The 26,727-nt window shown below is 40.3% G+C and overlaps 1 protein-coding gene across 4 annotated transcripts in view; it reads left to right on the top strand.

The window, feature by feature from the left end:
• Window positions 1–26,727, top strand: part of PC (pyruvate carboxylase) — a 1,247,468-nt gene that overhangs the window by 883,867 nt on the left and 336,874 nt on the right. For all 4 annotated transcript variants that reach the window (XM_053719999.1, XM_053720000.1, XM_053720001.1 and 1 more), the window contains one exon: window positions 11,422–11,584. In XM_053719999.1, the coding sequence (XP_053575974.1) occupies window positions 11,422–11,584 (163 nt within the window). The remainder of the gene's footprint in view (window positions 1–11,421; window positions 11,585–26,727) is intronic.

The following is a 26,727-nucleotide window of genomic DNA, read 5'->3' as shown; positions in this document are numbered from 1 at the left end:
GGGTGTTATTATACTGATGCAGATACCACTGATCCCTATAACCAGCCCTCCTCTGGCTATACCCATGTGCCAGTGTCACTACTGTGTCATTATATAGTGCTGGGTGTTATTATACTGATGCAGATACCACTGATCCTATAACCAGCCCTCCTCTGGCTATACCCATGTGCCAGTGTCACTACTGTGTCATTATATAGTGCTGGGTGTTATTATACTGATGCAGATACCACTGATCCCTATAACCAGCCCTCCTCTGGCTATACCCATGTGCCAGTGTCACTACTGTGTCATTATATAGTGCTGGGTGTTATTATACTGATGCAGATACCACTGATCCTATAACCAGCCCTCCTCTTGCTATACCCATGTGCCAGTGTCACTACTGTGTCATTATATAGTGCTGGGTGTTATTATACTGATGCAGATACCACTGATCCTATAACCAGCACTCCTCTGGCTATACCCATGTGCCAGTGTCACTACTGTGTCATTATATAGTGCTGGGTGTTATTATACTGATGCAGATACCACTGATCCCTATAACCAGCCCTCCTCTGGCTATACCCATGTGCCAGTGTCACTACTGTGTCATTATATAGTGCTGGGTGTTATTATACTGATGCAGATACCACTGATCCTGTAACCAGCTCTCCTCTGGCTATACCCATGTGCCAGTGTCACTACTGTGTCATTATATAGTGCTGGGTGTTATTATACTGATGCAGATATCACTGATCCTATAACCAGCCCTCCTCTGGCTATACCCATGTGCCAGTGTCACTACTGTGTCATTATATAGTGCTGGGTGTTATTATACTGATGCAGATACCACTGATCCTATAACCAGCCCTCCTATGGCTATACCCATGTGCCAGTGTCACTACTGTGTCATTATATAGTGCTGGGTGTTTCTATACTGATGCAGATACCACTGATCCTATAACCAGCCCTCCTCTGGCTATACCCATGTGCCAGTGTCACTACTGTGTCATTATATAGTGCTGGGTGTTATTATACTGATGCAGATACTACTGATCCCTATAACCAGCCCTCCTCTGGCTATACCCATGTGCCAGTGTCACTACTGTGTCATTATATAGTGCTGGGTGTTATTATACTGATGCAGATACCACTGATCCTATAACCAGCCCTCCTCTGGCTATACCCATGTGCCAGTGTCACTACTGTGTCATTATATAGTGCTGGGTGTTATTATACTGATGCAGATACCACTGATCCCTATAACCAGCCCTCCTCTGGCTATACCCATGTGCCAGTGTCACTACTGTGTCATTATATAGTGCTGGGTGTTATTATACTGATGCAGATACCACTGATCCTGTAACCAGCTCTCCTCTGGCTATACCCATGTGCCAGTGTCACTACTGTGTCATTATATAGTGCTGGGTGTTATTATACTGATGCAGATATCACTGATCCTATAACCAGCCCTCCTCTGGCTATACCCATGTGCCAGTGTCACTACTGTGTCATTATATAGTGCTGGGTGTTATTATACTGATGCAGATACCACTGATCCTATAACCAGCCCTCCTCTGGCTATACCCATGTGCCAGTGTCACTACTGTGTCATTATATAGTGCTGGGTGTTATTATACTGATGCAGATACCACTGATCCTATAACCAGCCCTCCTATGGCTATACCCATGTGTCAGTGTCACTACTGTGTCATTATATAGTGCTGGGTGTTATTATACTGATGCAGATACCACTGATCCCTATAACCAGCCCTCCTCTGGCTATACCCATGTGCCAGTGTCACTACTGTGTCATTATATAGTGCTGGGTGTTATTATACTGATGCAGATACCACTGATCCTATAACCAGCCCTCCTCTTGCTATACCCATGTGCCAGTGTCACTACTGTGTCATTATATAGTGCTGGGTGTTATTATACTGATGCAGATACCACTGATCCTATAACCAGCCCTCCTCTGGCTATACCCATGTGCCAGTGTCACTACTGTGTCATTATATAGTGCTGGGTGTTATTATACTGATGCAGATACCACTGATCCCTATAACCAGCCCTCCTCTGGCTATACCCATGTGCCAGTGTCACTACTGTGTCATTATATAGTGCTGGGTGTTATTATACTGATGCAGATACCACTGATCCTGTAACCAGCTCTCCTCTGGCTATACCCATGTGCCAGTGTCACTACTGTGTCATTATATAGTGCTGGGTGTTATTATACTGATGCAGATATCACTGATCCTATAACCAGCCCTCCTCTGGCTATACCCATGTGCCAGTGTCACTACTGTGTCATTATATAGTGCTGGGTGTTATTATACTGATGCAGATACCACTGATCCTATAACCAGCCCTCCTATGGCTATACCCATGTGCCAGTGTCACTACTGTGTCATTATATAGTGCTGGGTGTTTCTATACTGATGCAGATACCACTGATCCTATAACCAGCCCTCCTCTGGCTATACCCATGTGCCAGTGTCACTACTGTGTCATTATATAGTGCTGGGTGTTATTATACTGATGCAGATACCACTGATCCCTATAACCAGCCCTCCTCTGGCTATACCCATGTGCCAGTGTCACTACTGTGTCATTATATAGTGCTGGGTGTTATTATACTGATGCAGATACCACTGATCCTATAACCAGCCCTCCTCTGGCTATACCCATGTGCCAGTGTCACTACTGTGTCATTATATAGTGCTGGGTGTTATTATACTGATGCAGATACCACTGATCCCTATAACCAGCCCTCCTCTGGCTATACCCATGTGCCAGTGTCACTACTGTGTCATTATATAGTGCTGGGTGTTATTATACTGATGCAGATACCACTGATCCTGTAACCAGCTCTCCTCTGGCTATACCCATGTGCCAGTGTCACTACTGTGTCATTATATAGTGCTGGGTGTTATTATACTGATGCAGATATCACTGATCCTATAACCAGCCCTCCTCTGGCTATACCCATGTGCCAGTGTCACTACTGTGTCATTATATAGTGCTGGGTGTTATTATACTGATGCAGATACCACTGATCCTATAACCAGCCCTCCTATGGCTATACCCATGTGTCAGTGTCACTACTGTGTCATTATATAGTGCTGGGTGTTATTATACTGATGCAGATACCACTGATCCTATAACCAGCCCTCCTATGGCTATACCCATGTGCCAGTGTCACTACTGTGTCATTATATAGTGCTGGGTGTTATTATACTGATGCAGATACCACTGATCCCTATAACCAGCCCTCCTCTGGCTATACCCATGTGCCAGTGTCACTACTGTGTCATTATATAGTGCTGGGTGTTATTATACTGATGCAGATATCACTGATCCTATAACCAGCCCTCCTCTGGCTATACCCATGTGCCAGTGTCACTAATGTGTCATTATATAGCGCTGGTTGTTATTATACTGATGCAGATACCACTGATCCTATAACCATCCCTCCTCTGGCTATACCCATGTGCCAGTGTCACTACTGTGTCATTATATAATGCTGGGTGTTATTATACTGATGCAGATACCACTGATCCTATAACCAGCCCTCCTCTGGCTATACCCATGTGCCAGTGTCACTACTGTGTCATTATATAGTGCTGGGTGTTATTATACTGATGCAGATACCACTGACCCTATAACCAGCCCTTGTCTAGCTATACCCATGTGCCAGTGTCACTACTGTGTCATTATATAGTGCTGGGTGTTATTATACTGATGCAGATACCACTGATCCTATAACCAACCCTCCTCTGGCTATACCCATGTGCCAGTGTCACTACTGTGTCATTATATAGTGTCTGGTGTTATTATACTGATGCAGATACCACTGATCCTATAACCAGCCCTCCTCTGGCTATACCCATGTGCCAGTGTCACTACTGTGTCATTATATAGTGCTGGGTGTTATTATACTGATGCAGATACCACTGATCCTGTAACCAGCTCTCCTCTGGCTATACCCATGTGCCAGTGTCACTACTGTGTCATTATATAGTGCTGGGTGTTATTATACTGATGCAGATACCACTGACCCTATAACCAGCCCTCCTCTGGCTATACCCATGTGCCAGTGTCACTACTGTGTCTTTGTATAGAGCTGGGTGTTATTATACTGATGCAGATACCACTGATCCTATAATCAGCCATCCTCTGGCTATACCCATGTGCCAGTGTCACTACTGTGTCATTATATAGTGCTGGGTGTTATTATACTGATGCAGATACCACTGATCCTATAACCAGCCCTCCTCTGGCTATACCCATGTGCCAGTGTCACTACTGTGTCATTATATAGTGCTGGGTGTTATTATACTGATGCAGATACCACTGATCCTATAACCAGCCCTCCTCTGGCTATACCCATGTGCCAGTGTCACTACTGTGTTATTATATAGTGCTGGGTGTTATACTGATGCAGATACCACTGATTCTATAACCAGCCCTCCTCTGGCTATAGCCATGTGCCAGTGTCACTACTGTGTCATTATATAGCGCTGGGTGTTATTATACTGATGCATATACCACTGATCATATAACCAGCCCTCCTCTGGCTATACCCATGTGCCAGTGTCACTACTGTGTCATTATATAGTGCTTTGTGTTATTATACTGATGCAGATACCACTGATCATATAACCAGCCCTCCTCTGGCTATACCCATGTGCCAGTGTCACTACTGTGTCATTATGTAGTGCTGGGTGTTATTATACTGATGCAGATACCACTGATCCTATAACCAACCCTCCTCTGGCTATACCCATGAGCCAGTGTCACTACTGTGTCTTTATATTGTGCTGGGTGTTATTTTACTGATGCAGATACCACTGATCCTATAACCAGCCCTGCTCTGGCTATACCCATGTGCCAGTGTCACTACTGTGTCATTATATAGTGCTGGGTGTTATTATACTGATGCAGATACCACTGATCCTATAGCCAGCCCTGCTCTGGCTATACCCATGTGCCAGTGTCACTACTGTGTCATTATATAGTGCTGGGTGTTATTATACTGATGCAGATACCACTGATCCTATAACCAGCCCTTCTCTGGCTATACCCATGTGCCAGTGTCACTACTGTGTCATTATATAGTGCTGGGTGTAATTATACTGATGCAGATACCACTGACCCTATAACCAGCCTTCCACTGGCTATACCCATGTGCCAGTGTCACTACTGTGTCATTGTATAGTGCTGGGTGTTATTATACTGATGCAGATACCACTGATTCTATAACCAGCCCTCCTCTGGCTATACCCATGTGCCAGTGTCACTACTGTGTCATTATATAGTGCTGGGTGTTATTATACTGATGCAGATACCACTGACCCTATAACCAGCCCTCCTCTGGCTATACCCATGTGCCAGTGTCACTACTGTGTCATTATATAGTGCTTGGTGTTATTATACTGATGCAGATACCACTGATCCTATAACCAGCCCTCCTCTGGCTATACCCATGTGTCAGTGTCACTACTGTGTCATTATATAGTGCTGGGTGTTATTATACTGATGCAGATACCACTGATCCTATAACCAGCCCTTCTCTGGCTATACCCATGTGCCAGTGTCACTACTGTGTCATTATATAGTGCTGGGTGTTATTATACTGATGCAGATACCACTGATCCTATAACCAGCTCTCCTCTGGCTATACCCATGTGTCAGTGTCACTACTGTGTCTTTATATTGTGCTGGGTGTTATTTTACTGATGCAGATACCACTGATCCTATAACCAACCCTCCTCTGGCTATACCCATGTGCCAGTGTCACTACTGTGTCATTATATAGTGCTGGGTGTTATTATACTGATGCAGATACCACTGATCCTATAACCAACCCTCCTCTGGCTATACCCATGAGCCAGTGTCACTACTGTGTCATTATATAGCGCTGGGTGTTATTATACTGATGCAGATACCACTGATCCTATAACCATCCCTCCTCTGGCTATACCCATGTGCCAGTGTCACTACTGTGTCTTTGTATAGTGCTTGGTGTTATTATACTGATGCAGATACCACTGATCCTATAACCAGCCCTCCTCTGGCTATACCCATGTGCCAGTGTCACTACTGAGTCATTATATAGTTTTGGGTGTTATTATACTGATGCAGATACCACTGATCCTATAACCAGCCCTCCTCTGGCTATACCCATGTGCCAGTGTCACTACTGTGTCATTATATAGTGCTGGGTGTTATTATACTGATGCAGATACCACTGATCCTATAACCATCCCTCCTCTGGCTATACCCATGTGCCAGTGTCACTACTGTGTCATTGTATAGTGCTGGGTGTTATTATACTGATGCAGATACCACTGATCCTATAACCAGCCCTCCTATGGCTATACCCATGAGCCAGTGTCACTACTGTGTCATTATATAGTGCTTGGTGTTATTATACTGATGCAGATACCACTAATCCTATAACCAGCCCTCCTATGGCTATACGCATGTGCCAGTGTCACTACTGTGTCATTATATAGAGCTTGGTGTTATTATACTGATGCAGATACCACTGATACTATAACCAGCCCTCCATTGGCTATACCCATGTGCCAGTGTCACTACTGTGTCTTTGTATAGTGCTGGGTGTTATTATACTGATGCAGATACCACTGATCCTATAACCAGCCCTCATCTGGCTATACCCATGTGCCAATGTCACTACTGTGTCTTTGTATAGTGCTTGGTGTTATTATACTGCTGCAGATACCACTGATCCTATAACCAGTCCTCCTCTGGCTATACCCATGTGCCAGTGTCACTACTGTGTCTTTGTATAGTGCTTGGTGTTATTATACTGATGCAGATACCACTGATCCTATAACCAGCCCTCCTCTGGCTAAACCCATGTGCCAGTGTCACTACTGTGTCATTATATAGTGCTGGGTGTTATTAAAATAATGCAGATACCACTGACCCTATAGCCAGCCCTTGTCTGGCTATACGCATGTGCCAGTGTCACTACTGTGTTATTATGCAGATACACATCCAGTATTTCACTCAGGCTTTATTTATTCCATAACTTATCACCCAATATCGCTAGCAGTCTCTTGACAAGCCACTACCTTTATTCACACTATTTATTTTTTTTTAATTCCTATTATTTAATCAGAAAGAAAAGATATACTAAGGTTGTGGCGGACACTGCAAGGGCTAGTCACGGACACCTTGCCTATCCCTGTACACAAGTATCCATGCAGGTCACATGTTTCATGCTGATTCAGGAGGAGATACAACTAGTCCATGAGATTTACGAATATGGACACCTATTGCACACAAATAAAATTCAGCACTACACATGAAAACCATATGGAATTTTGTCTGCCTGAAAATTAGTTTGTGTTTCATATTTATTCAGCTTCTTTAGGGAAAACAATATTTTCTGAAGGTTAACAAATGTCCCTTTTATGCTAAACTTATATGTAATTGTTATATGGCTCTCTGGTGAAGACTTTTGACATAAAACACATGGAGATACACTTTATGCTTTTTGCCCCATTGCTTACAATAAAGTTTTCCACATTGAGCAGCCTGATTTGGAGCGGTTTTGTGTGGCCATGACACGTTCATGTGAGTTTTTAATATCAGTTCAAGGCTATATGGCAACCTAAGTTGTGAAAATTGGCAAGCCCTTATTGTTTTTTGCAATATTCTCTGCGGAAGTGTTGTACAACATATTTGTATGTAATTTCTTCTGGCAAAAGCTCTCAACCAGGAACAAACAATGACTCGGGAGAATGTTCTTTTGCAAGTTACCACCTTTTAGCCCAGTTGACTTTCCTGAAGTAAATCAGTCTGATCCCGCTTAAAACTAATGGTCCATGCCCGAAATACCAGGCAATCCTCTTCTGCAAAAAAGTATACAATAGGAATAAGCACTCCCCTCTGGGTAGAACCGCAGCCTTCCAACTTTCTCTCCCAAAGGCTGTTAAATCGATATAGGTTGTAGAAAGAGGCGCTGGTTCATAGGGGATTCCTGAAGATTCCACTCTGTTCCACAATTCCTCCCGGAAAACTGTGTCTTTATCTGTTTGGAAACACTACGCCAATGTGATATTTTCTAACACCTCATAAACAAGTGTAAAATACTCAGAGTAATTTTGAATAAAATGGCTCCACAAATGGTCAGGAAAGATAGATACAAATTTATTTGAGTATAAAAAGTAGATTTATTGAGCTCAACGCGTTTCAATGGATATACCGTCTTTCTCAAGAGTCGTTTTATTCAAAATTACTCTGTAGTATTTTGCACTTGTTTATGAGGTGTTTGGAAACACTACGCCAATGTGATATTTTCTAACAGATAAAGACACAGTTTTCCGGGAGGAATTGTGGAACACAGAGTGGAATCTTCAGGAATCCCCTATGAACCAGCGCCTCTTTCTACAACCTAAATCCTCTTCTGCACAAGGAACATGGTCACCACAGATGATCGTGTCTGTCTTCTGCTGGCTGCTAAGCACATTGGGCAGTGAGTTGTCCCTGGTTGTCCTGGTTTCTCCTATTACCATCACCCCCTTATTTCTGCTACATAGTACTGAATAGTGTGGGCCGTATTTCACACGTTTTTAATGTGTATCTGCCTCTATAATTGATTTTCAATAGCACTGATAAGGAAATCTCTGAAGATCTCCCAAGACACTTGTTAAATTGAATAATCTCTTCATCATTATCATATACAGAATTTTTATTGCGTATGTGCATGGAAATAATATATTTTACAATGTGTAACTGTAACCCTTTTTCTTTACATGCTGCATATATAACTCATTCCTGCAGAACACAATGTATGATCTTTGTATTAAGCTGTGCAGCAGTTTGTGCGTAAGGCGTGTTGTAATGTGCATTCCTTAGTGTGAGGTTAGACAGAATATATTTGCACTTATTTCTACACAGTGTATTTCAGGAAATAGACAAACACCTCTGTAATAGAGTATACTGTATATGTTGCTGATGTGTGAGCACGTGCAGATATTTACATATATATAATCTGTGTTCCAGAAGAGCCACTCTCTAGTAAAAGCGCGTTTCGATGTACCATGTAAGAGGCATGTTGACAGTATAATTACAACTGCTCCTCTTCAGACCCCGCTCACAAAGTGATGTCCTTTCCTTCCACTCTGCTAAGTCTTCAACATGATTACAAAGCCATCAACCTCAGCCTTCTGTTTGCCTCAGGGCCCCTGTCTGATGTGTGAGAGTTAATGGCTGGTGGCGTGAAGGAAGCCATCTTTGTTTCTCTTATTATATTTGAATACACTGCAGGTCACTGTAACCAGGCACCAAATGTTTTTTTTTATCTGGGCTATTTCTCTGTAACTTGAACACTGTTACTTTAAATAAGCAAATTCACAATCCATCGTTCTACAACAGAGAATAAAGAGATAATTTCATTAAACGTGTTCCTCATTGGCATCTGCTTAGGATGTATATTTAGCTAGGATGTCTGTATACAGGGTATGGGTAATTGCTTACTTGTAAAACATGCAGCTATTCTGCAATAACCAAATGTCTGGTATAGCGTTGCGGAATCTGTAGGCGCTCTACAAATAACCGATAATAATAATAAATAAGATTATTAATAATAATAAATAGGATTATAGCGCTGCGGAATCTGTTGGCTCTCTACAAATAACCGATAATAATAATAATAATAATAATAAATCAGATTATTAAAAGTAATGATAGACTAAAAACAAAATGGTCTTGCGCAGAAGAGTTTGCAATATACTAGACCTGGAGTCCTTGTGCCCATTTCTCTTAAAGGGAAACTACACCCATTTTTTTTTTTTCATGATTAAGATACAACAGCAATTTTCTAACTTACTCCTATTGTCAATTTTTCTTTGTTCTATTGCTATCTTTATTTGAATAGCAGGGATGTAAGAAATATGAGCTGGACCATTTTTGGTTCAGCACCCTGGGTAGTGCTTGCTGATTGGTGGCTAAATGTAGCCACCAATCAGCAAGCGCTTCTTAGGATGCTGAACCAAAAATGGGCAGCCTTGTATGCTTACATTCCTGCTTTTTCAAATAAAGATAGCAAGAGAATGAAAAAAAAATGATAATAGGAGTAAGTTAGAAAGTTGCTTAAAATGTCTGCTCTATCTGAATCATGAAAGAACAAACATTGGGTTTAGTTTCCCTTTAAGCTCTATGGCCAGGTGAAATTACCTAAGAAGTTTCTTGTCCGTACGGGGAGGTCACTCCCCGTACGGAAAAGCATGAGATCTCGTTATCTCCTTACACAGGGTTAGGTGTGAAGGAGAGGGGCGCCTCTATCACAATATAATAATAAAAAAATGTTGTATGATGTCTCTTCATGCCTACGATTTTTTGATACTTGAGCGAGAGAAGGGTCATGTTTTTGGGGATTTGTCACAATCACTGTTCTGTAGTTATACAAAACATAAAGAGTAAACGGATTTGCTTTTACGCTCCACTTTATGGCCTGCGTGTACTCAAGGGCTCACTTACATAGAATGAAGTTTTATAATCAGTTGATGTTAAAGCAGTTAGAAAAAAAAAGAAACTATCTTAAAATTGTCGTTCTTCATGCAGAGAAAAAATAAAGTGGTTTAGGAAACTGTAGCTGAGATATGTAAAGGGAAATGAGCTACAGTTATATGTAGAGAGGGACTTACTCCAGTATACCATCTGGTATGATCTAGAAACACATACATTATTAGATTTGTATGTGATGTGATGAAGAAGACTCAGTAAAACTCAGTAGATTTTTTAAGTGTGAACTGGAACTCAGTAGACCCATGTGTGCGTGGGGACCTCTTTGAAACAGAGTAGAACTTGATTGATCTAGAAACCTATTAGACTTTGTGTGTCAAATAGAACTCATTTGAAACTGTAGAACGTGTATTGTTCTGTAAAACATCTGGAACTCAACAGACTTTGGAATCTTTAATAATCTAGAAACTATATAGACTTTGTGTGTCAACTAGAATTAAGTTAAAACTATAGAATGTGTATTGTTCTGTAAAACCTCTGGGACTCAACAGACTTTAAGTTCCACTGGGGTTTAAGATCCCAGACTGTGTATTTGTGATAAAGTCCAGTAGGAACCTAGTAAACGGTGTGTGATCTAGAACACTGCTGAAACACTGTAGGTCATGTTTTTATGGTCGTAATCCAACACAATAGACTCTATTGGTGAGGTATCTGAGGCCCATCTGGAAGTATTAACAGAGTCCTTCTAGAATCTGATGGACTTTTTTTGTGTGGGATCTACAACCTCATTCCAGCCAAGTAGACACTTGTAGAAGCTTTAACTAAGAGAAGACGTTAAGTGACTGTTCAATGTTCTGAGAGTGCAAATTATTTGACCACTGAAAGTGGAAATGAAAAATCACTTTATAATCTCCTCATATGATGCTTGTTTTCCAGTGTTGACCTCGTTCATGCTCAGATCCATGTGGCAGAGGGGAAGAGTCTTCCTGAGCTTGGCCTGAAACAGGAGAACATCAGAATAAATGGCTGCGCTATCCAGTGCAGAGTTACAACTGAGGATCCGGCCCGCGGCTTCCAACCAGATACCGGTCGCATTGAGGTAAGACTTTGGCACTTGTCATTTATATAAAGTATATATTTCCTCAAATGTGTGCTGTAATAAAAATGTACTTGGTATTGGTTCTGAGGCTTTTTGTTCTGGAGCATTGTCTTGTTTTTAACCTAAGGCTTTTTGTTCTGGAGCATTGTCTTGTTTTTAACCTAAGGCTTTTTGTTCTGGAGCATTGTCTTGTTTTTAACCTAAGGCTTTTTGTTCTGGAGCATTGTCTTGTTTTTAACCTAAGGCTTTTTGTTCTGGAGCATTGTCTTGTTTTTAACCTAAGGCTTTTTGTTCTGGAGCATTGTCTTGTTTTTAACCTAAGGCTTTTTTTTTTGCAAGCAACATTCTGTGTCTGGCACAGATTCAAAGAGACTTGTAAGGTTTCAGGCTGAGATTATGCGTTGTTCAGAAACAAAAGTGCTAGAATGCTGTGAAGCGCAGTTAGACGCTCTGCACAAATGTGTGTTTGTTCTGTTTATGCAGACGACAAACGAGGAGGAAAGCTGCCTGTGTCTGACTTGCACCATATTCATAAGGATCCTGTAGGTTTGGCTTATTATGGAACTATGTCATATGTTCTTGGTGTCAGGGAGCCGTCACCAAGGGACAAAGCGGAACACTAGGGCGGATACCTAGGTGATGGTTTGAATGTGAACACAAATCTCCATAATGAATAGGATTGGCTTAGCCTGATATAGATCTTCAACTAAGGTTCTACATTTCCCTTGAGGAAACCAGTGATTGATTTAAAGGGACTCAGAGTTTAATACACTTACTAGAGATCCATTAGTTTCACGTTTTTATGTTTGTTTGGACAAATAATTGAATTAAACAATTAATGAATTTCTAATATATGTGAGGATACTAAAGGTCTCCAGCCACAAATAAAGACCTCATTTGTAGAGGTGTGGTTATTGCATCCAGTTAAAGGGACACTGAACCCAATTTTTTTCTTCTTTCATGATTCAGATAGAGCAGCTATTTTAAGCAGCTTTCTAATTTCCGTCTATGATTTTTTTTTCGTTCTCTTTGTATCTTTATTTGAAAAATCTGGAATTTTTGATTCAGCACCCTGATTGGTGGGTGCATTTAGCTACCAATCAGCAAGCTGTACCCAGGTGCTGAACAAAAATGGGCCGGCTTGTAAACTTACATTCCTGCTTTTTCAAAAAAGATAGCAAGAGAACGAATAAAAATTGATAATAGGAGCAAATTAGAAAGCTGCTTAAAATTGCTGCTCTATCTCAAACATCGTCAAACTTGGCCCTCCAGAGGTTTTGAATTACATTTCCCATGATGCTCAGCCAGGATAGCAGCTGGCTGAGCATCATGGGAAATGTAGTTCCAAAACCTATGGATGGCCAAGTTTCATGAAAAAATTGGGTTCAGTATCCCTTTAACCTATCTAAAAAAAAACAAAAAACTTTATTAAGTCTACAGTAAACATATTTGCTCTGCTTCTGTAAAAATGTGTGGTCGACACGTCTGACGATCACTGATAAACTGATCCCAATAAGATGGCATATTTTCCTTCTGCTTGCCAAAAACACAACTAAATTAGCCACGTAATTGTGACTTATGGATATCACAGCGAGCCAGAAAGGGGACCCCGGGATCAGAACCACGGACAGCGATCAGACAGCTGCCTTTGATATATTGCTGGTTCCACTCTCTGTCCACTCAATGAAACGGTCACAATTTAACAAAGAAGGAATTATAGAGCCAACAAAAATATACTCGCTTCATGGCAAAAAATGTGCATCGTTTACTTCTGTTTCATTAATTCAATCTAGCAATAATTGTATTGAGCATAGCTCATCTCCCTTTTTATTTGTGTTAATTATTTAATGCTAATTAGTTGAAACAATTAAAGAATAAGACTTTTACACGTCTGTAGCTGAAACGGCGACAAATAACTTACCAGCTGTTAACGGGAGATTTTGACAAACTTGTAAATTCTTCCAAAGCATCTGGGTAAAAAAGAGACCTGCGCAATTATGCGCCTAATGTATTTCAGCTGTTTTTAATTATTATGGACGTCTTTTTTTTTTCCAATTTAGTTATTTTTTCATTTATTTATTTTGATTTTTTCTTCTTTCTTGTTCAGTAGATTGTTTCTGTGTGTAATTCCAAGTAAGTTCTTGTTGATTCTTATCTAAATGGTGTCATTTGCCAACACTAATCACTTTTACATACGGAACTGTTTATGCTTTTTGAAGTTCTATATACACATGCACAGTATGCACAGTTACACTCGCATGCACAGTTACTCACACGCACAGTATGCACAGTTACACTCGCATGCACAGTTACTCACACGCACAGTATGCACAGTTACACACACGCACAGTATGCACAGTTACACTCGCATGCACAGTATGCACAGTTACTCACATGCACAGTATGCACAGTTACACTCGCATGCACAGTTACACACACGCACAGTATGCACAGTTACTCACACGCACAGTATGCACAGTTACTCACACGCACAGTATGCACAGTTACTCACATGCACAGTATGCACAGTTACACTCGCATGCACAGTTACTCACACGCACAGTATGCACAGTTACACTCGCATGCACAGTTACTCACACGCACAGTATGCACAGTTACACTCGCATGCACAGTTACACACATGCACAGTATGCACAGTTACACTCGCATGCACAGTTACTCACACGCACAGTATGCACAGTTACTCACATGCACAGTATGCACAGTTACACTCGCATGCACAGTTACTCACACGCACAGTATGCACAGTTACACTCGCATGCACAGTTACTCACACGCACAGTATGCACAGTTACTCACACGCACAGTATGCACAGTTACTCACACGCACAGTATGCACAGTTACTCACACGCACAGTATGCACAGTTACACTCGCATGCACAGTTACACAGACGCACAGTATGCACAGTTACACTCGCATGCACAGTTACACACACGCACAGTATGCACAGTTACACTCGCATGCACAGTTACACAGACGCACAGTATGCACAGTTACTCACACGCACAGTATGCACAGTTACACAGACTCACATGCGCAGTATGCACAATTACACACACTCCCCTGCACAGTATGCACAATTACGCACACTCACACGCACAGTATGCACAATTACGCACACTCACACGCACAGTATGCACAGTTACACTCGCATGCACAGTTACACACACACGCACAGTATGCACAGTTACACTCGCATGCACAGTTACACACACGCACAGTATGCACAGTTACACTCGCATGCACAGTTACACACACGCACAGTATGCACAGTTACACTCGCATGCACAGTTACACACACGCACAGTATGCACAGTTACACTCGCATGCACAGTTACACACACGCACAGTATGCACAGTTACACACACGCACAGTATGCACAGTTACACTCGCATGCACAGTTACACACACGCACAGTATGCACAGTTACACTCGCATGCACAGTTACACACACGCACAGTATGCACAGTTACACTCGCATGCACAGTTACACACACGCACAGTATGCACAGTTACACACATGCACAGTATGCACAGTTACACTCGCATGCACAGTTACACACACGCACAGTATGCACAGTTACACTCGCATGCACAGTTACACTCGCATGCACAGTTACGCACAGTATGCACAGTTACACTCGCATGCACAGTTACACACACGCACAGTATGCACAGTTACACAGACTCCCCTGCACAGTATGCACAATTACGCACACTCACGCACAGTATGCACAATTACGCACACTCACACGCACAGTATGCACAATTACACACACTCACATGCACAGTGTGCTTAATTACACTCACTCACATGCACAGTGTGCACAATTACACTCACTCACATGCACATTGTGCACAATTACACACACTCACCTACACACACACAGTATGCACAATTACACACACGCACAGTATGCACAATTATACACTCACATGCACAGTTACTTACATGCACAGTATGCACAATTACAGACACTCATATGCACAGTTACTTACATGCACAGTATGCACAATTACAGACACTCATATGCACAGTATGCACAATTACACACACTCACATGCACAGTATGCACAATTACACACACTCACCTACACACGCACAGTATGCACAATTATACACTCACATGCACAGTTACTTACATGCACAGTATGCACAATTACAGACACTCATATGCACAGTATGCACAATTACACACACTCACATGCACAGTATGCACAATTACACACACACACACAGTATGCACAATTACACACACTCACATGCACAGTATGCACAGTTACACACACACACACACACACACACAGTATGCAAAATTACACACACTCACATGCACAGTATGCACAATTACACAGACTCACATGCACATTATGCACAATTACACACATGTACAGTATGCACAGTTACACACACTCACATGCACAATTACACACGCACAGTTACACACACTCACATGCACAATTACACACACACACAGTATGCACAATTACACACACACACAGTATGCACAATTACACACACACACACACAGTATGCACAGTTACAGACTCACATGCACAGTATGCACAATTACACACATGTACAGTATGCACAGTTACACACACTCACATGCACAATTACACACACGCACAGTATGCACAATTACACACACTCACATGCACAATTACACACACCTACAAGCAAAGTATGCACAATTACACACGCACAATATGCACAATTACACACACTCACACGCACAGTATGCACAATTACACACACACGCACAGTATGCAGAATTACACACACACACAGTATGCACAATTACACACACTCACCTACACGCACAGTATGCAGAATTACACACGCACAGTATGGACAATTACACACACTCACATGCACAGTATGCACAATTACACACACTCACCTACACACGCACAGTATGCACAATTGCACACATGCACAGTATGCACAATTATACACTCACACGCACAGTTACTTACATGCACAGTATGCACAATTACACACACTCACCTACACATGCACAGTATGCACAATTACACACATGCACAGTATGCACAATTACACACATGCACAGTATGCACAATTATACACTCACACGCACAGTTACTTACATGCACAGTATGCACAATTACACACACTCACCTACGTATGCACAATTACACACACTCACCTACACATGCGCAGTATGCACAATTACACACACGCACAGTTACACACACTCACATGCACAGTATGCACAATTACACACACGCACAGTATGCACAATTACACACACTCACCTACACATGCGCAGTATGCACAATTACACACACGCACAGTTACACACACTCACATGCACAGTATGCACAATTACACACACGCACAGTATGCACAATTACACACACTCACCTGCACACGCACAGTATGCACAGTTACACTCATATATGTATACATTCATATTGCTATACTAGATCTAATAGAGAGGAGATGGGTGTCACTTGCTGCTGGGTGATTAAGTGACATTCAGTGACATTGTGACCAGTCTAGAGAGAGCTGGAATGTTATCTGCTAGAGATACGCGGCCCCATTCCTTATGGTATAAATTCTGCTTTGCTCTTGTTTGTTAAAGTAATTTTCAGGGCTCTCCTGAAAAAAAAGCCAGCTCGCAGCCATCTACAGACAAACAATTCGCTGCAATTGTGCTGTAGATTGTAAGCTCTTCAGTGTAGGGCTTTCCTCCTGCTGCATTCACTGTTTTTGTTTTGTGTGTTTATGTATTTTTTACCATGAATCAGAATCATTGTATTACCGCTACACGTACCCAGCACTACAGAATTTGTCATCACTTTACAAGTAAGCTAAAATATAATAATATTATTACGTTTCTTTTCGGCGTTACCTGCATCATTTGCTCCTGGTCTAGTTTCTCAGACAGTCTCCTGTTATCCTTGTCTGTCTCTACTCATTACTGACCTGACTGCTCCTTTACACCAATCTCCCCCATTCTCTTTGCTCTAGATTGGCCTAAAATTCCTTCCTGCATTATTTATTCACGATTGGCTACTCTTTTCCGTAGCGCTTTGTAAGACATTTACACCCTCCCCCCCATGCAGCAGCGGTAAAAACACTCTCTGAAAGTTCTCTGCTTCTCAGAGCCAGCTTTATAACTCCCTCCCATGATATACAGAAGCTCTGTGCAATTTTTGTTTTGTTAGATTCCCTTCTTTTATCTTTCTACGGTATATAAAGAGCACACAAAGTGACACTTTATAAATAGCCAAGTGCATTCCTGAGCCATAAAAGAGAATATTTGGAAGGCTTTGTTTATTGTTTCAGGCTGGAGTGAAGTAGATGCTGTTCTGCTTTATGATATCATTTATTTATCAGGCGCGTCAACCGGCCAGCTTTTCATCTTCTGCAGAAGTGCCTATTACCATCACCACCTCCATTTATTTATTATTTACGGTTATGATTGGAGGAAGCCATTGTTCTGGCTATTACCCTCTTTGTTCCTCAGGGACTTTGGCAACAAAGTGCTCTCTAAGCATCTTCATTTGTTTTGTTTTTTTTTTCCCCTCCAACTGCGCCTAACAAATTAGGTTTTTAAGAAAAGCCTTTATGAGCTGTAAACAAAATTGTGTGTGGCTTATTTTAAGTACAAAATACTTTTTCAGGGATCTTTCTTCAGCAACATCTTAAAGTGAAGGCCAACTCGGCTTTTCCAAAGGTCACAGTTGTGGACCACTTTTGATAGTTTTGCAAGTTAAGTTGTTACATTATGTTAAGCAGTAAACATGATGCAAAGTCAACTTAACTACTTAATAGGAATAGTCCTGTAGAAAAGAATCAGTTAATCCGAGGCAAAGCTACATACAATATATCTCTGCAGTAAAGTGACCACAATATCGTTGTTTGACCAGTCTTTACAAGGTGATGTTGCACGTGAAGGTCTCATGTATTCTTAATTGTCACTACTCGCCATATCCCTGTGCAAGAATGTTGTGGTTGGAACTGGGTCAAGGTTAAGATTTGGTGAAACACTATTGGTGCCTTTGAGGGCTTCAATGCATTGCATTCTCTGCAGTTAAGTAGCAACATTGCTTTGGACACATTGTGGCTATGGCAACATTGCATATGTGATATTTTGGCAGCCACCATAGCACCGTTTGGTTTACATTCTATAAAAAACCCTGACCTTTTCATGGCACAACTTTAGAAGTTATGGGAGTCCATGAGTTTGTTGTCTTATAGGTCAACCTAAACCTTTTCCTCTTTGTTTGCCAATAGTAACCGCACAAACCTCATTTTGGTGCCAAAACTTCAGTCTTTTACGGAAAATTAAGATGTAAACTTTTTGGCAATACCTCTGTGCCAACAGAGCAAAAGAGAGCCCCCCCCCCCCTGTGTGGACTAGATCTCAATACTCCCTTTTATTACATAGCCTTTGGTCCTTCCACCACAACCACCACTTGCCCACCCTTCTTCTGTTGCACACTTCTTGCATTACTCCCCTGCAAATCACACAAGAACCATGGGATTTTTATATTTTATCTATGACATTCTAAACTATGTTTTACCCTGTAAGTGGCATACATATAGGCTTTTTGCTTCATCTCCTTTACTAAATGAAGGAATAGATTGTGGGGGAGGAGTGGGTACACCATAGAGGGATGAGCAAGACAAATAAATAATCTAAAACACAGCAGCAATGCACTGAAAAACTAAACATGATAGTGAGAATCAGATGGGAAGCTAGACCCTGCTTGGTGAGAGAGGTGCAGAACATTTCTTAAGTCGCCAGCTGAGTAATGACCAGACACGGTTGTAATCAGAAGAAAGTCATGCTGGGATTTACGCTTTAGTTCAATGCTAGAGGACCCCCTGTGCTCATATTCTAATCCTTCTTTCATCTCTCCCAGGGAACAACGCACCATCTTGTTTATCTGCTGCAACATTTCACATCCAATGTATTTCCTATTTTTTGTTGTTACACCCAAATAGACCTTTGTCTGATCAAAGCCTGGCGATATTATGCCCTTTTAGCAAGCACGTTCTAGACTCTTTATCATCCGGCATCATAACGGTAGCGCTTTGTGGTTATATGTTACGGATGGTGCATTTGCTAGGAATACTGAAATAGGCAGACTGTACACTGCTGACTAATCGGATGTCTTATGACTCTTTATTCTTATTCTTAAAGGGACAGTCAACTCCAAAATGTTTAATGTTTAAAAAGACAGATAATCCCTTTATTACCCATTCCCCAGTTTTGCATAACCAACACTGTTATATTAATACACGTTTTACCTCTGTGATTACCTTGTATCTAAGCCTCAGCAGACTGCCCCCTTATTTCAGTTTTTTTGACTGACTTGAATTTCAGCCAATCAGTGACCTCTCATAATTAATCCCATGGGAGTGAGCACAATATTATCTATATGGCACACACGAACTAGTAGGCTCTTGCTGTGTAAAGCAAATAAAACGCATGTGATAAGAGGCTTTCTGTAATGGCTTACAAAACAGGCAGAGATTTAGAGGTTATAAAGTATATTAATATAACTGTCGGTTGTGTAGAGCTGGGGAATGGGAAGTAAAGGTGTTATCTATCTTTTTATACAATAACAACGTTAGTGTTGACTGTCCCTTTAAGTATATTAATGAAGGAGGATCTAAAAATCTATTAACTGTACATTAGTTAAGTTAGACGACCATGTATCATTTATCCTGAGATTGACATTTTGAAGACACTTTTTTTATCTCATGCTAGTTTGGGTCCCCAAATCATTTCATGTAAATGTGAGATTATCAGAAAGATCTGTCACCTGCGTGTACTGTACTTGTGTTTTGCTATAAAACTTGTCCATACGTGTCCAGCCACTCATATGTGGTCAAGCTTGTCTATAATGAGATGCAATAACCTGTTATTCATGTGAAAAAAAGCCTATATATAATGCTAGTTATGTAAATAGTGTTGGAGGGTCGGACCATAAAGCACGTGTAGTTTTTTTCTGTGCGCTCGCCGCTGTCTGTCCAATTGCTTGCAGAAGAGCTCGCCAGCGAACAAATGTGGAACTTCTGCAGCTTGGTTAGGCCCTGGTATGTGTGTGACTGTGACACTTATACCAAAAGTGCTGAGAAAATCTCAAGATTGTATTGTTTCTTGTGAAAATTCATGCCTGAGGTAGCATTGCGTATTTGGCAGCTTACACTTGTTATTTTTGCAGTTTTTTTATAGCGGGTGTCCTTATATCACACACATTTGCCTCTTCTTGATATTAATTATAGCCGTAGGTCATAGCTCTGTATGTTCTGCGGAGATGAACCCAAAAAGCTCTAGTGGGGATTTTTACTTGAATTCATGAACTTTTTAAAGGGACATAAACAAGTTGGGATAGAGACAAAATGTAAATTTTTGCTGCAGTGCCTCTCCATTAACCCTTTCTTTAAAAATTGACACTGAACCCAATTTTTTTTCTTTCATGATTCAGATAGAGCATGTAATTTTAAGCAACTTTCTAACTTACTCCTATTATCAAATTGTCTTTGTTCTCGTGGTATCTTTTATTTAAAAAAGCAGGAATGTAAGCTTATGAGACGGCCCCAATGTAGTCACCAATTAGCAAGCGCTACCCAGGTGCTGAACTAAAGATGGGCCGGCTTTTAAGCATCCATTCCTGCTTTTTCAAATAAAGATACCAAGAGAATGAAGAAAAATTGATATTAGGAGTAAATTAGACCAGTGGTAGATAAATCTGTTTACAATTTAGAAGCCAGTAAGAATATTTAGCGAGCCAGACATACTTTTAGGTGCCAGACAGTTGTATTTGTATATAGATGTATGGAGAATAACCCTAAAATTTGGAGCCAGGGATAAAATTGTATGAAAAATTATTTTAAAATACTTGCCAGAAGTTTTTAACCACTTTAATGCAAGCTATTTTTACTTAATTAGCCCTCTTAGGATATGCACAGATCTCAACATTTTTATAGCACTTTAAGCATCACTATGAATCAAAATAATAAAAATATGGCATCACCCTTATAGATCCTTCTATAGCTGACACCAAACGTGCTTCACAGATGCCACCCCGTGCTGTCTGAAGAACCACAAGCGATAAAAGTCCTGTGCGGCAGATAGGTAAAGACGAAACATGTAATCACATAGAACAATATCACACGGCGCATTACAGTGAGGATTTAGTGGGGATTATATTAGAAAGAATTTAATTTCTTCTCAAACAGTGTTTTTAACCAACATAAAAACTCCAAGATTAACACTTAGCTAATTCGGGTGTCGGTGCCTGCAAATCATCATAGCGGGGGGGGGGGCTCCGTAAGTCGCTGCTGTTCTGTTTGATTTAACACTGCACGGCATTAAGTTGCCTGTAGCAAAACTATTTCACTTCCAACTCTGCAGTGCATTAAGTTTAATAAAAATAATTAGGGCAGCAGTGCTGTATAACAAGTGTGCTGTATCACCTAGATTACGAGTCTTGCGTTAGCCTTAAAAAGCACGCTGCTTTTTAACGCCCACTGGTATTACGAGTCTGGCAGGTACAGGTGTACCGCTCACTTTTCTTCCGCGACTCAAGCATATCGCAAATCCCTTTACGTCAATTGTGTATCCTATCTTTTTAATGGGATTTGCCTAACGCCAGTATTACGAGTCTTGGAAAAAGTGAGCGTTATGACCCTCTCCTGTCAAGACTCCTACCGCATTTAAAAGCCAGTAGCTAAGAGTTTTATGGGCTAACGCTGTAACATAAAACTCTTAACTAAAGTGCTACAAAGTACACTAACACCCATAAACTACCTATCAACCCCTAAACTTACCCCCCCCCCCCACATCGGAAACACTTTAATGAATTATTTAACCCCTAATCTGCTGACCGGAAATCGCCGCCACTTTAATAAATATATTAACCCCTAAACCGCCACACTCCCGCCTCGCAAACACTAGTTACATTTTATTAACCCCTAATCTGCCATCCCAAACATCGCCGACACCTATCTACATTTATTAACACCTTATCTGCCGCCCCCAACATCGCCGCTACTATATTAAATTTATTAACCCCTAACTTAAATATAATATAATTAAAATGAAATAAAATTACTACAATTAAATAAATTAATCATATTTAAAACTAAATACTTACCTATAAAATTAACCCTAAGCTAGCTACAATATAACTAATAGTTTCATTGTAGCTAGCTTAGACTTTATTTTTATTTTACAGGCAACTTTGTATTTATTTTTAACTATGTACAATAATTATTAACTATTTAATAGCTACCTAGTTAAAATAAGTACAAATTTGCCTGTAAAATAAATCCTAACCTAAGTTACAATTACACCTACCACTACACTATAATTAAACTAATTACCTAAACTACCTACAATTAATTACAATTAAATAAAATAAACTAAATTAAGAAAAAAAAAAAACACTAAATTACAGGGGGGAAAAAGAATTACAAGAATTTTAAACTAATTACACCTAATTTTTAAATGGGTAAAAATATAGTAAGCTCAGTCAGTGTTTTACAAATTATAATAAATATGTTCATGCAGGTCTGACATCCTTATAGGATGAAGTGATTAGTCACTGAGCCTGAACCTCTGAACGGGTCATCCACAAACCAAACTCCGCTTTGTTTTTTGTCTTGTGAAGTCTTTTTATAGTGTGTCAAACAGGAGCGTGTTTATTATAACAGATATTGTGTAAAACAGATGAATGGTGACATCTAGTTATGACTGATAGCGTTAGCAATGAGTCAGGTCTAATGACGAAGACCAATTGTTCTGTGATCTCTCCGTGCTGAAACAAAACTTTATTAGTTAAAGGGACACTAAACCCCAGTTTTTAGCAGAAATTTTAAGCAACTTTCTAATTTACTCCTATTATCAATTTTTCTTTTCTTTCATGTAATTGGCAAGAGTCCATGAGCTAGTGACATATGGGATATACAATCCTACCAGGAGGGGCAAAGTTTCCCAAACCTCAAAATGCCTATAAATACACCCCTCACCACATCCACAATTCAGTTTTACAAACTTTGCCTCCTATGGAGGTGGTGAAGTAAGTTTGTGCTAAGATTTCTACGTTGATATGTGCTTCTCAGCATTGTTGAAGCCCTATTCCTCTCAGAGTACAGCGAATGTCAGAGGGACGTGAAGGGAGTATCGCTTATTGAATACGATGATTTCCCTAACGGGGGTCTATTTCATAGGTTCTCTGTTATCGGTCGTAGAGATTCATCTCCTACCTCCCTTTTCAGATCGACGATATACTCTCAATTTACCATTACCTCTACTGATAACTGTTTTAGTACTGATTTGGCTATCTGCTATATGTGGATGGGTGTCTTTTGGTAAGTATGTTTTTATTTACTTAAGACACTCTCAGCTATGGTTTGGCAATTTATGCAAATTATATAAAGTTCTAAATATATGTATTATACTTATATTTGCCATGAGTCAGGTTCATATATTTCCTTCTGCAGACTGTCAGTTTCATATTTGGGAATGTAAACACTTTAAGAAATTTATTTCTTACCTGGGGTTTAGTCTTTTTTTCAATTGACTACTTCTTGCAAATTGCGGGCGGTATTAGGCCCGCGGGTGCATCAAATGCTAAACTTTATTGCGTCATTCTCGGCGCGAAAATATATTTGGCGCAAAAAATAAGTCTATGACGCAACGTCGTCATTTCCGGCGTCATACTTGAAGCCGAGACCTTTCACACGGTTGCGTCACTAGTGACGCGAGTGTGTCATTTCCGGTTATTTTTGGCGTCAAAAAAGTTTCAGTTACGTTGTGCGTCATACTTGGCGCCAAACCTTTTCATTATTTCAATACCCCATTGATGTTTGCCTCTTGCCTTTTTCTCTATCAGAGGGCTATGCTATTTGCATTTTTCCCATTCCTGAAACTGTCATATAAGGAAATAAATAATTTTGCTTTATATGTTGTTTTTTCTCTTACATTTTGCAAAATGTCTCAATCTGATCCTGCCTCAGAAGTATCTGCTGGAACATTGCTGCCTGACATCGGTTCTACCAAAGCTAAGTGCATTTGCTGTAAAATTGTAGAAATTATTTCACCGAATGTCATTTGTAATAGTTGTCATGATAAACTTTTACATGCAGATAGTGTTTCCATCAGTAATAGTACATTGCTAGTTGCAGCTCCTTCAACTTCTAATGTGCATGATATACCTGTAAATTTTAAAGAATTTGTTTCTGATTCTACCCTGAAGGCTTTGTCTGCATTTCCACCTTCTAATAAACGTAAAAGGTCTTTTAAAACTTCTCATTTAGTTGATGAAATTTCAAATGACCAACAACATAATAATTTATCCTCTTTTGATGAGGATCTATCTGAAACAGAAGATCCTTCCTCAGATATTGACACTGACAAATCTACTTATTTATTTAAAATTGAGTATATGCGTTCTTTATTAAAAGAAGTGTTAATTACTTTGGATATTGAGGTAACCAGTCCTCTTGACGTTCAGTCTAATAAATGTTTAAATGCTGTTTTTAAACCTCCTGTGGTTTCTCCAGGGGTTTTTCTTATTCCTGAGGCTATTTCTGGTATGATTTCTAAGGAATGGAATAAGCCAGGTACTTCTTTTATTCCTTCTTCAAGGTTTAAAAAATTGTATCCTTTACCAGCAAAATCTATAGAGTTTTGGGAAAAAATCCCCAAAGTTGATGGGGCTATTTCTACTCTTGCTAAACGTACCACTATTCATATGGAAGATAGTACTTCCTTTAAGGATCCTTTAGATAGGAAGCTTGAATCTTATCTAAGGAAGGCCTATTTATATTCAGGTCATCTTCTCAGACCTGCAATTTCTTTGGCTGATGTTGCGGCTGCATCAACTTTCTGGTTGGAGCATTTAGCGCAACAGGAATTGGATTCTGACTTATCTAGCATTATTCGCTTACTGCAATATGCTAATCATTTTATTTGTGAAGCCATTTTTGATATTATCAAAATTGATGTTAGATCCATGTCTTTAGATATATTAGCTAGAAGAGCTTTGTGGCTTAAATCTTGTAATGCTGATATGACATCTAAATCTAGATTACTATCTCTTTCTTTCCAAGGTAATAATTTATTTGGTTCTCAGTTGGATTCTATTATTTCAACTGTCACTGAGGGAAAGGGAGTTTTTCTGCCTCAGGATAAAAAACCTAAGGGTAAATCTAAGGCTTCTAACCGTTTTCGTTCCTTTTGTCAGAATAAGGAACAAAAACTCAATCCTCCCCCCAAGGAATCTGCTTCCAATTGGAAGCCTTCCTCAAATTGGAATAAATCCAAGCCATTTAGGAAACCAAAGTCAGCCCCTAAGTCCGCATGAAGGTGTGGCCCTCTTTCAAGCTCAGCTGGTAGGGGGCAGATTAAGGTTTTTCAAGGATATTTGGATAAAATCTGTCCAATCAATGGATTCAGAGCATTGTCTCTCAAGGGTATCGAATAGGATTCAGAGTAAGACCTCCTGTGAGAAGATTTTTTCTCTCACGTATCCCAGCAAAACCAGTTAAAGCTCAGGCTTTCAGGAAGTGTGTTTCAGACCTGTAGTCTTCAGGGGTAATCATGCCAGTTCCTCTTCAGGAACAAGGTTTGGGGTTTTATTCAAATCTATTCATTGTCCCAAAGAAGGAAAATTTATTCAGACCAGTTCTGGATCTGAAAATTTTGAATCGTTATGTAAGAGTACCAACTTTCAAGATGGTGACTATAAGGACTATTCTGCCTTTTGTTCAGCAAGGACATTATATGTCCACAATAGACTTGCAGGATGCATACCTTTATATTCCGATTCATCCAGAACATTATCAGTTTCTGAGATTCTCTTTTCTAAACAAGCATTACCAATTTGTTGCTCTTCCATTTGGCCTAGCAACAGCTCCAATAATCTTTTCAAAGGTTCTGGGTGCCCTACTCTCTGTAATCAGAGAACAGGGTATTGCAGTGTTTCCTTATTTGGACGATAGCTTGGTACTAGCTCAGTCTTTACGTACTGCAGAATCTCACACGAATCAACTAGTGTTGTTTCTTCGGAAACATGGTTGGAGGATCAATTTACCAAAACGTTTCTTGATTCCTCAAACAAGGGTCACC

The sequence above is a fragment of the Bombina bombina genome, chromosome 7, assembly GCF_027579735.1.
Source record: "Bombina bombina isolate aBomBom1 chromosome 7, aBomBom1.pri, whole genome shotgun sequence".
In the NCBI taxonomy this organism is placed as follows: Eukaryota; Metazoa; Chordata; class Amphibia; order Anura; family Bombinatoridae; genus Bombina; species Bombina bombina.
The sequence above is the reverse complement of the archived record's forward strand: the minus strand, read 5'-3'. Positions and strand labels throughout refer to the sequence as shown.